The 12,757-nt window shown below is 42.4% G+C and overlaps 1 protein-coding gene across 7 annotated transcripts in view; it reads left to right on the top strand.

Moving 5' to 3' along the window:
- LOC134083075 (uncharacterized) overlaps positions 1-12,757 on the top strand; it is a 43,172-nt gene that overhangs the window by 10,346 nt on the left and 20,069 nt on the right. For 5 of the 7 annotated variants that reach the window (XM_062539209.1, XM_062539254.1, XM_062539235.1 and 2 more), the window contains 2 exons: positions 6,851-7,555; positions 8,062-8,769. In XM_062539209.1, coding sequence (XP_062395193.1) covers positions 6,851-7,555; positions 8,062-8,769 — 1,413 coding nt within the window. The remainder of the gene's footprint in view (positions 1-6,850; positions 7,556-8,061; positions 8,770-12,757) is intronic. The other 2 variants (XM_062539217.1, XM_062539226.1) reach the window with 2 other exon arrangements.

Here is a 12,757-nt window from a genome sequence, read left to right as displayed (position 1 = left end):
CATTTAGCAGTGCCAGTGGGGCTGTACATGGTGTTCACAAGGTGTACTGTAGATGCACTTTAGGTGGTTAGCTCACTACTACTATGGGCCCTATCATGCCAACCGGGCAATGAGCTTTCGCGACTGGCGCAACCTTTAATTACTATTCTCTGCGAGCGCATCCTTCATTTGTCCAGCGCAAATGTACGTTCTCTAAATGGGAGATGATATTGCGCCCTAACGGGCGTGTCAGTGAAGAGAAGAGGTGTGGTCCGGCGCAAAGCTCGCCAGTCGCTAATATATGGATGAAGAAAGTAAGTGCGCCACTGACCAGGAAAAACCTAGTCGGAAATCACTCGCGCATAGCTGAAAGGCTATTATATGAGCACATGAGGCTTGGGGATATGGAAGAGTGCACAGTGCGCACTTCTTTCATCAGCAGGAGCGCGCGCAGCCCGAATATAATTAAATAATATTTGTCCGTTTCTCGGTTTTAGGTTCGTGTATTGGTCAGCAAAAAGTAGCATACATAGCATAACAACATCCACATGCAATAATACAACAATAACGTCTAACAGTGACCTGCTCATTTAGACAACATTACACAGCCCTATGGCTAAGTTACCTTCAGTTAGTTTTGTTCTAGCATACCTTTAACGTCAGGCATTAAACAGCTGTATTGTTCTGGCAACTGTCTACCTTGTTATTGCTCATCTGGAATAACTTCTCTAGCTGCCTCCATCCTTTCTGTTTTGTTTGTTTAAAGAACTTGCGATGTCCATGATGATAGACTGGTGCCAAAATTGAAAAATGTGCTTATTTAAGAAGCCCGAGGCATTTTTGAGACAAAGTTGGCAACCAGTCTTATTTTGTCAATTTGGGTGTGCTGAATTCAAATCTGCAATATGCCAAGCTCTATCTGACCTCTGGTGACCTCTAGAGGTCATTGAACTTTGGGGCTGTAAGCGACCCAGCTGAACCCAGTTTCTCAGCTTCATAAGCTTACTGTGCATGAACCCCTTTGTGTAGAAGCATAATCTTGGTCTCAAATTAAAGGTAACACTCTGAGGTTTCTTGTAGACATTTTGGATTGTATGTCAGGTGTTCTGCTATAGAGTAACTACACAAAATATGGACGCACCTCCCACCTAAACTTAGCTTTCTAAGCTTCAGAAGCACTCAAATGCACTAAAATTATGAATTAAGTTAACAGATGGCCTTGTTTTTGGTAATGTTGGGGTGCTGAATTCAAATCCTTCATTTTAAAAACTCAATTTAACCTCTGGTGACCTCTAGAGGTCATTTAACTTAACAACCAAAAATCGCATGTTTTGCCTTTGCCATTTTGTGAATTTGGGGTGAATATTCAAATCTTTTCAACTGCAAACATCTATAAGACCTCTGGTGGCATCTGGAAGGAATAACGCTACAATTTTGTCTTTGTCGTTTGTCGTTTTTTGGGCTGAAATCTCCATTACGCTAAGGTCAGGCTAATTCCTGGCACTCCATGCTAACAGTTCACATTTGCACCGTTACGTGGTAGTAGCACTCAACATGTTGTTTTAAAATACCTAGGCTTGCCAAAATTGTTGTTGAAAAATAGTAAGACTGTGCATGTAGAACCCTGTAATGTGGCTTAGTTTGACCTAATTTTGAAGGTCCCAGAGAATGGATGAATTGAGTATTGCACTGTGTTCTCTGATGTTAAAATAGTATATATTCAACTTTGATTTAAAAAAATAAACTCAATTGCAATTTTACAAGACTAATTAAAACCATATATTTAGTGGTTGGTTGGAAATGGTCTGTTTGACTAAATGGCGCCCTCTTTGGCAACCCCAATTGAACTTAAATGGCTTTGCGAGGTCTGACATCACAAGCAAGCAGTTTTGCTGAATCGCCCGTTTTTTAGTGTCTATTTCTAAGTTCAAGATTTCCATATGAAGGAGGGCACAACCATGCCTCATGTTCATGATAGCTCTTTGTTTATGCACAACCTCTCATAATTCATGAAAACCAAGAAAAAAATTATTTCCATTCTCTGGGACCTTTAAGTTGATCTAGAAGGTGGGGCCAGTGCTATAATAGACTGCAGCAGAGAGACCACATGCATTCTCGAGGATACAGAGAAGATTGCTCTTGTGCCTTAACAGAGTTACTCATGTGAAATAGTGTTGTCATACATTGGCTTGTGATTGTCATGTTCCTCTAGAGACTACAAGAAGTAGTATCAGATTGATTAGATCACATTTACAATCTGCAGCTTTGAAAATGGATCCAATTTGTAATCTCAAAAGAGATCTGCCTGTATGCTTGGAGCTTTGTTTTCTTTGCCAAGTTGATAAAAAGGAAAAAACATATACACTGGGTGAAAGGGGAAAGTTGAAATTACAAGACACTATTGAAAAGCGGAGGAAATTGAGAGATCATGAAAACAGAGCTCTGATTGACCGTATTGATCCTATGTTAGCTGAAGAGACAGAACAAGACCTTGTCTACCATAAGTCATGCTATTCTACATTTACTAGCACAGAGCACATTTCACGGCTTGAAAAGCCACTAGCCTCTGCATCAGCTACCCCAAGCAAGGGAGCTTCTAGTTCTGGTCCAAGGGTTTTACTCAGAAGTTCAGTTAGCAACATGAATTGGGATGCTTGCATGTTCTGTCAGGACACAAGCATCAAGGAAAAGTTGATATCGATTACAACATTCAACAAGAGTGATTCCATTCTGACAGCATCAAAGAATGATCCCGTCATGCTTGTGCGCCTTTCAGGTGTGCCTGATCTTATGGCTGCTGAGGGCAAATATCACAACAATTGCTACCACAAATTCAGAAGAAAATCGCTTAAAATTCAAGAATGCCCTGGACTAGGATTTTCTGTTGCCTTGGAGTGGCTTCTGGCTGAACTTAAAGAATGTGCACGTAAATCACAGGTTTTACAACTCTCAGAGGTATGGGAGTATTATTGTGAGTTGGCAGAAACAGCACAAGAAGAAATACCCCAGTCATATTACAGCAGGAGGACGACCTTTAAAGATAAACTTGAGTCACTTGTTTCAGATTTCTATGTGTGTGTTTCTATGAGGGAGGCACAGCAGGTGGTACTTGTGCCAAAGGACTATGCAAATGTGCCTCTTTCACAGTTGGTGTCAGGAAATGAAGCACCAGGACATCATATTCCTAGATATAATGCTGGTGAAGACTTCCTTGAAATGGTTCATGTTGCACTTAAGCTGAGGTCAGAAGTTCTGTCACATCCTACATATGAAGGCTTTGTTGTTAATGAGGATAGTATGATTTCTTCTGTGCCAGAGACCCTGTACATCCTCAAGTTATTGTTCGGTGGTCAGAGTCTGCTAGAGGCTGACAGTGAGGAGAAGGATGCCAGTAGGGAAGAGAAGGAAGCAAAAATTCAAACCAGAATCCTCAGTGTTGCTCAGGATATTGTCTACAACATGTCAGGTGGCAAATGCTGGACTCCAAAACACCTGGGCCTTGGCAGTGCATTGCACCAAGCAACACGATCGAAAGAGCTTGTGAACTTGTTTCATAATGCTGGGCATATCATTAGTTATAAAAACATTCTTCAAGTTGATACTGCCCTGGCTGAAAGCTCACTGCAGTCAATGGACACTGAAACAGGAGCCGTTGTACCACCAAACTTTGTCAGTGGCCATTTCACACACTTCACTTGTGACAACATTGACATCAATGATTCCAGCTTTGATGGCAAAGGCAGTTTCCATGCTACACAAGTTGCAGCCTGGCAGAGAGGTCCTGCAAGTGGCATGGGGATGGAGCTGCTTAGGCCATCAAAGAACACAACCCTTGATGTTCCTGATGTCCTTGCAGATGTTGTCTCAGTGCTGGTTAGTGAGAAGAAAGCTGAGCCCACAACATTTGCAGACAAGGACTGGTTTGCAGACTCAGAATGTGATCAGGCAATTGAAGCTGTGGCCAAGGACACAGCTTTCTTCCTGAAATGACAGGGTAGTAAGGGAACTGCAGAAAAAGGGTGGACACATTTCAATCAGGTCAACAGTAAAGTTTCTCCAGAGGTGACAAGTATCGGATACATGCCAATTTTACAAGCACCAGGTCATGAATACGATACTCTCCACACTGTTGTTTTGAGGTGTAAATATGTGGCTAGACAGCTGGGTCAGCACTATGTTGTCCTAACAGTTGATGAAGCATTGTTCTGTAAACTAATGGAACTCAAATGGGCAAAACCAGAATACCAAGAATTCTTGGTTGTGCGTCTCGGTGGACTGCATACCTCTCTAAAGTTTTTATTTTATTTTTTATTTTATTTTATTTACTTTATTATTTATTTATTACCCTCTTCCTCCTCACCCACACACTGACACACACACACACACACACACACACACTCCTGACTGCCCTCCTACCCCACCTTAACCTACAGTAACTCCACACACTCACACTGGTCACTCCCCCCCCCTACACACACACACAGTCTGCCCCTTACCAGCTTCTTATTAGCCACATACACAACACACTGCTCCCCCCTCTGAACCATCAGCCACTACCCCACACACACAGCACACTGCGCCCCCCCCCCCCCCCCCCAGCACACACACACACACACTGCCCCTTACCAGCATCTTATGCCACATACATACATACAATACACTGCCCCCCCCCACAAATGCACATTTCCCCTACACATATACGCTGCCCCTTAACCCTCCAACCCCTACATACATACAGTACACCACTATTACCCCCCCCCCCCCCCCCCCCTTTTACCCACTACCACTCCACCCAAGACATCACACATGCCTGCCCTTAGGATTCCCTTGCCCTCACATACTCACACACACACACACACACACACACTTACATGCTCCCTCTACTAGCACGACCCCAGGCAGTTGGGTTGGCCCCTTGGATCTGCCCAAGGTTTCTTCCTGAACAAGGGAGTTTTTCCTTGCCCCTGTTGCTCCCCAACCCCTCTTTGTTTAGTATCTATTTATTTATTTTTTCTTTCTAATTTATTTCTGGACACTTGAGCACAATGAATCTCATTACTTATAAATTATTTTGATGAGTACATGACGATTAACTTGAACTTGAACTAGAACTAGAACTTGAAAGATTGGACTATATGTTTCAATTAAATTTAATCAAAAATGCCCTCCTCCGCTTTTGGTGCCATGACATCTGGCTGCAGTGTAACTGCACTACAACAAGTAGATGCAACATATTGGGTACTGAAATATTCACAAGAATCCATAGAAATTGAATCTTCATGTTGTTTTATCCAATATTAGTTGTCCAGATGTATAGTCAAGCTTATATACAACCATTGAACCAACAAAGTAAATGCTTTTGTGTAATTAGTCCATGTTTTGTGTAGTTACTCTATAGCAGAACACCTGACATACAATCCAAAAAGTCTACAAGAAACCTCAGAGTGGGTTCAGCTTGGTCGCTTACAGCCCCAAAGTTCAATGACCTCTAGAGGTCACCAGAGGTCAGATAGAGCTTGGCATATTCCAGATTTGAATTCAGCACACCCAAATTGACAAAGTAAGACTGGTTGCCAACTTTGTCTCAAAAATGCCTAAGGGTGTCACAATTCTGGATTTTGGCACCAGTCTATGAGTAGGCTATTGAGTTAGTGAATTAGCTTCACATTGTGTGCTGATAGCGGAGTAAAAGAAAACAACACGTAGCCTAGTTGCGCGCCTGCGTGCGTAATCTCTCCTGTTCAGACGAAATGTGTGCGCGTGGATATAGCTCTATAGCGCATTAAGTTAATTTTGATAACGTGTTGACTGACTTTTTCTTAAAATAGAAGATTGTAAATAGCCTGATGGCAGGCAGCTAATGGGATGCTGTGCATATTGGGTGGGTACGGTATGGCATGCCAATTTGGTGTCAATACACACACACACACAAGGGAAATGTAATAATGATAATGATCAATAGTGAGAACTGGCTTCTGGCTACTGCTGCGGCTGCTGCATTCATTCTGAAATAATTTATTTAAGTCAGAAGCCCCCCGAGAGACCGTAGGCAAGTGCCTAAAACCCCCCTTAGCTGTTCTAAAATCAGTGTAGCCTAAACTACGGACTTGAGTGGCTTATTGCTTTTCTAAAACGGTAACTATACGTCGACGTATTCATAGATAATCATTCTTCCGCCAATAAATATTTCTTCCATAGGAATGGTTGCCATGCAACATCGACACGCAGCCACTTTAACTTTTGTGCAAGTTGTGGTAGTGCATTAACGAAATGCGGTCAAGGTGTATGTTTGTGTTGGATTTTATAACAGCATCGAACGCGATTCAGCCAATCATCATCAAGGACTGGAACTATCCGTGTTAGAAAATAATATTCACACATCATGTACATTATTTTCACAATTTCCCAGCATAAAAGGAAGCCTTCCCTAGCCTCCATTACGCGCCGCCCATGCCTCACGCACGAGCAAGTCGGTCTCTTCTGGAGTAGACGCCCATGTAACTCCGCCATGATAATACCAACAGACCATTGAACAATGCGCCAGGCTTTTAAAGGGAATGAGAGTGTGAAATCTAATTGGTTTATAGCATGCTACGCCCAAAAGACACCCACGACTAATTAACTAAATTAAGACAACCCCTTTTCACTTTGCGCTGAGCGCAATGTTCACTTTTCAAGCTGTCATTATAGCCTTTTGCGCTAGGACCGCCCCCAAAGAAACTAGCGCGAGTGACTTGCGACAATGCCCAGTTGATCCTGATAATAGAGCCCTATAAGTAAAACCACACCTCTGTATTTCTGCTCAAAGTCTGCAAAGTTCTTACGATAACACGGCCATATAATGTGAAATATATTTATATATTCTTTCCAGCAGGGAACTCATCTCTGCAGTCAGAGTTCAGAGTTGTGCTGCTGGGACACAGAGGATCTGGGAAGAGTTCATCAGGAAACACCATCCTGGGCAGAGAGGAGTTTGACCTGAAGACAAGAACAGCTCAGTGTGTGAAGAGACAGGGAGAAGTAGCAGGCAGACAGGTCACTGTAGTCAAGGCTCCAGGATGGTGGGAGGAATTCAGCCTCAAAGTCACTCCTGAGCTCACTAAACAGGAGATTGTGCTCAGTGTGTCTCTGTGTCCTCCAGGACCACATGTTGTCCTACTTGTCATAGATATTGATGATTCTTTCACAACTGAAAAAAGAACAAGTATTCAGGAACACCTGGAGTTGCTCGGTGAGATTGTCTGGAGTCACACCATGGTGTTGTTTACCAGTGGAGACTGGCTGGGAGACACGACCATTGAGCAGCACATTGAGAGTGAAGAGGCATTGCGGCCTCTAGTAGACAAATGTGGGAACAGATATCATGTCATCAACAATCAGAATAGGACAGGTGATCAGGTCACACAGCTGCTGGAGAAGGTAGAAGAGATGGTAGCTGGAAACAAAAACTGTCACTATGAGATGGACAGAAAGAGACTGAAGGAAGTAAAGGAGAGGAGGAGGAACGAAGAACAGAGAGCAACAAAGAGACTGATGAAGGTGAAGAAGCAAAGACAACACCTCCAGTCACTGAAGGGTTAGTTGATATATATTTTCTGTGTTTTGTCCTAAAACAACTGAGCTTTTTCATAGCGATAATGAACATTTAACAATATTCATCTTATGAAACATTGAATCATAATATTAAGCAACACTGTGCATGCTTTACACTTGGTAGGCTAGTTTTTATCTGCCTGCTATTTTTGGTTTTATTTTGATATCATGTGCATCACATGTAAACACATGTGCCGTTCCCACTAACCATCCAGGATGTGCTCTATAGTTCTGTGTTCCGGGGCGTAAGTCCCCTTGAAAATGAAATAAAAGTTTACACATCAGGCCATTGTCAGCTGTATTGTTAAAAATGCACCAACATTTAGCAGTGCCAGTGGTGCTATAAGTGGTGTTTACAAGATGTGCATGCACTTTAGGTGTTTAGTTCACTAGATTTAAACCAAAACTCCTAACTGCAGCTTAAAATCTACAAAGTTCTTAAGATAAGATGGCCATATCATGTGAAATATATTTATATATTCTTTCCAGCAGGGAACTCATCCCCACAGTCAGAGTTCAGAGTTCTGCTGCTTGGACACAGAGCATCTGGGAAGAGTTCATCAGGAAACACCATCCTGGGCAGAGAAGAGTTTGACCTGAAGAGAAGAACAGCTCAGTGTGTGAAGAGACAGGGAGAAGTAGCAGGCAGACAGGTCACTATAGTCGAGGCTCCAGGATGGTGGAAGAATTGCAGCCTCAAAGCCACTCCTGAGCTCACTAAACAGCAGATTGTGTTCAGTGTGTCTCTGTGTCCTCCAGGACCTCACATTCTGTTACTGCTCGTACAAGTAGTTGATTCTTACACGCAGGATGACATTAGAAACATCCAAGAACATCTGGAGTCTCTTAGTGACAGAGTTTGGAGTCACACCATGGTGCTGTTTACCCGTGGAGACTGGCTAGGAGACACATCCATTGAGCAGTACATAGAGAGTGAAGAACACCTCAGATCTCTGGTAGAGAAATGTGGGAACAGATATCATGTTGTCAACAATAAGAACAAAAGTGACAGAACACAGATTACAGAGCTGATGGAGAAGATGGAGGAAGTTATTGCTCGAAATGGAGGCCGTCACTATGAGATGGACAGAAAGAGACTGGAGGAAGTAAAGGAGAGAGAAAAACAACAGATGCAGAGAGCAGAGGACAGACATGTGCGTGTCTACAGACAGAGATCTGCTTTTCAACTCTCAGGAGGTGAGTTCATTCATTTTCCTGTGTTGTTATTTTACGCTGCCTATCCATATTGATCAAGATTCCATTTATGAAATCAGTAAAATTCGAAACATCCAGGGAGGGGTCATTTTTATATACCTGTACATATCTGTCTATATTGTTCATACTGCATATTCATATTAATTCTGCTCTTATAATGTTATTTTAACACACTGCACATATCCCTACTGTGAACCATGTCACTGGCTATGCTGCTGTCCACACTGTAGGCCTACTAGATCATACTGTTTACATGGCACTTTTGGTTGTGTTGTCTCTGTGCTTGTATTGTGAACAATGACAATAACATTGAATCTAATCTAATCTAATTTGGTAATATTCTATTGTATATGGTATACAGAGGTGGAAAAAGTACTAAAATATTGTACTCAAGTAAAAGTACCAATACTTTGCTGAAATATTACTCAAGTACAAGTTACAATACCCATCTGAAAATATACTCAAGTAAAAGTAAAAAGTAGTTAACTAAAAATGTACTTTAAGTAAAAGTTACTGAGTTACTTTTTTTGTTTAGGGAGGCAGCTAAGGCAGCTAAATTGCCAGGTAATACCGATTGTCTTATTTTCTTTTTCATACTGACAGTAGGCTACTCCATGACCTTGAGTAATGGAGATCTTTATGGCGCAACAGGCTACAACGCTCATACCACATGCGGGTCCGAGTGCCCACAGGGACCCAGATTCGAGTCCGGCCTGCGGTCATTTCCCAATCCCACCCCATCTCTCTCTCCCACTTGCTTCCTGTCTCACCCTTCGCTGTCCTATACAAATAAAGGCAAAAAAGCCAAACAAATATATATTTTTTAAAACTACAACGGTCACGCACATGAGGGTTAATACTAATTTGTTGTGAGAAAGCAGGTGCTATTTCTGCGTTTATATGCTTTCAACTGTATATTTTACCTGAATATTTCAATGTCCAAATTACAGTAAATGTCAAAATGAATGTCAGACCAAATGTAAAGTTTGCCTCTTTGTATATATAAAGTGGTATATAAAGCAAAATGGTAGGCCTATCACCTGCACAACAATTGATAAAGTAGGCTATCTTTTGTTGAATTTAGTTGAACATCCCTAGTGGACAGCTTCACGCCTTATTGGCTGACCATGACCATTGTCACCTTAGTAGTTCCGACGATTCAGTTTTTTCCTCTTTTTTTTTTTACTCAAGTAACTGATTGGATTTGTGATGTATCAAAGTACAATACTTCACTCAAAATGTAATCAAGTAAAATTTTAAATACCGATTTTTAAAACTACTCAAAAAATCCAAAATACACAAAAAAGCTACTCAATACAGTATTTTGAGTAAATGTATTTAGTTACTTTCCACCTCTGATGGTATATTATTTGTATTGTAATATTAAGTCATTATGACCATTATTAGTGTGTTTCTTCCCTCAGTGGTTCATATTTTAGTCTGGAGTGTGTTTGGTGTCTGAATCCTCTGTTATTTTGAGAGGGACATGAACACCGTTCACAGAAACTGTGCCAGGTCTAAGAAAGGGCTCAGTGTGTCTTTGTACTCTATATATCATATTTATATGAACTAGGCTTGTGACCATACCTATTAATAAACATTCGGTGTTTCTCAAAGTCAAGAGCGGATCCTTGATAGAATGCTTTCTTTCGAGTGGGGTGCTAGAGAGACAAGGCTTCATTCCTCCCAGTACCCTCCCCAGCCATCCAGATCACATGCAATGGAACAGCCTAGCGAGTGTGGAAGGGCAAGCCGGTTCCGGCTGCGTGCTTCATTTGAACCGTGGAAATTGTGCTACTTTTACAGGAGTTCCGACAACTGTGCAGCTGCACTTTCTTCAAAATAAACTTAATTGAGTAGCCTACAGTATTTCCACCTTCGACTTGGTCTTCACATATCACAATCCGTAGTTTATAATTATGTTAGTGTCAATGGAAAATTATACCGGTAATTGGCAACGGCAACGGTAATGGTAGCCTTGTTAAACTTGTACAAAGTTCGCATTGGGCGAAGTTCATAGATAAATTAATAACAAAAGTCTATCACAACTTATTCATGCATATTGACATATGCATTTATGATGAATATGCACAATAACTTGGTAGGCTATAAATGCTTGAGCAAATATATGCCATTAAAGTGTAAGTTTGGCGGAAATTGATAAAACTGTGTTTTTCTGAATGAAAATACATCAACTAAGCCACAGAAGAAGCATTTTTCGTTGATCACGCAGTACCGAGCTAGCACGGGCAAGAGCTCCAGCCCAAAATAGCAAACAGTGGGTTAGCATAGGGCCCACAGCCATACGCTTTCAAATTCGCATTTTTAAGCCGCTAACATTGCTCAAAACAGCGCCAAACCTCGTCAGCAACTTGCTCTAGGTGTCTACACATAAAACGAAGCACCAATCAGTCTGTAAACGATGGAATAGTTTGTATACAGTTAGAATTAGTTCGAGACAGCAACCCTATCTGAAGCACAGAAACGTCACACGAGATCTCACACGGAAGCACGGGAACTATTGTCGGAAGGGACTACGGGTAGACAAAATCAAATTTTTAAACCACTAACATTGCTCAAAACAGCGCCAAACCTCGTCAGCAACTTGCTCTAGGTGTCTACACATAAAACAAAGCACCAACAACTTGGTTCACGAATCCAACGTTTATAAAAGAAGACTGTTATGGACACTTACGCCGGTGATCCACTAGCACGCGATGCGAACTCCGCATCGCACTATCCCCATTCATTTCAATGAGAAGCGAATTCGCATCCCGCATAGCATTCTGGGTATGCGTTGCGTCGAGAGCTGTGGTTGCGGTGCGTCGGAAAAGTTCAGCAATCCCCAACTTTATGCAAATTAATCCGTCAATCGCGAACACATCGCAAGGCGAGTATCCAATAGTAGAGCAGGTCGCTCCTGACATTTAACAACATTGCATTTTCCGGTAGTCCTGGCTTTACCGCCAGTAAATCATTTGCCATCATATCAAACGAAAAACTGAATATTGGAGCGTGAACTTTTCCCTGTATGTATGATTGGACTCATAAAGGGACAGCATAATGTGCAATAAAGCACGGAGGAAGATAGCGGAGATTGTTGATGATGAGGGTGAGTGTAACTGTTTTGAAGTTGACGAAAGTAAACTAGCCTACTTGTTCATTTGTTCAGATTAGACTGCTAGCAATTTGGTAGTCAGTGGGAAATTGCACTGCTACCGCTACAGTTGGCCAATAATTTAGCTTTTGGTTGGTTCGCCGTAGGCCTACCTGTCCTGTTTCACCCAGTGAAACGAAGGCTTACGCAGGTAACCCAGGTTCTGTGAATGAAGGTCAACATGCCACAGTATGGGTCATCCTCTCCGAGAGGGTGAGCTGTTAGGAGACAGAATAGCAAATTAACCACTCCCCGCTACGTACGTGCAATCAATGCAGCCTACATATACAGGTGCATGCACGCCGGCACTTTCTCTTTTTGCCATCTGGCACCATGCCACTCCCCGAGTGACCACGCAGTGTGGCGTGTTGACCTTCATTCACAGAACCTGGGTTACCTGCGTAACCCTTCGTTCTATTTCATATCGGTCAACACGCCACAGTATGGGTCAACAGTGTACCAAATAAAGTCACGAGGGGCAAGTAGCGGGGAACCTAATCCAAGAAAAATGACGACAGGACAAAGATATTCCATTCCACAGTTCTTTATTGAAACATAAATCAATGAAATCACCAGGTGTCAAACACCCTGTAGAAAACTGAAAAAGGCCCATGGCCAAAGTCACAGCTGTACCCCCGCCTGTAGGACAGAGGCAGCTACAGAAGAGGCCACATCGAGGCGGTAAAACCGTGCGAACGTCAATGAAGACATCCAACCAGCTGCAGCACAGATGTCTTCCAAGGAAGCCCCCTTAAACAAAGCCCAAGAGGCCGCCATCCCCCGGGTGGAGTGAGCCACAACGCCGGCCGGTGG

The sequence above is a fragment of the Sardina pilchardus genome, chromosome 1, assembly GCF_963854185.1.
Source record: "Sardina pilchardus chromosome 1, fSarPil1.1, whole genome shotgun sequence".
In the NCBI taxonomy this organism is placed as follows: Eukaryota; Metazoa; Chordata; class Actinopteri; order Clupeiformes; family Clupeidae; genus Sardina; species Sardina pilchardus.
Note: the sequence above shows the minus strand (reverse complement) of the source record. Positions and strands in the feature narration are given on the sequence as shown.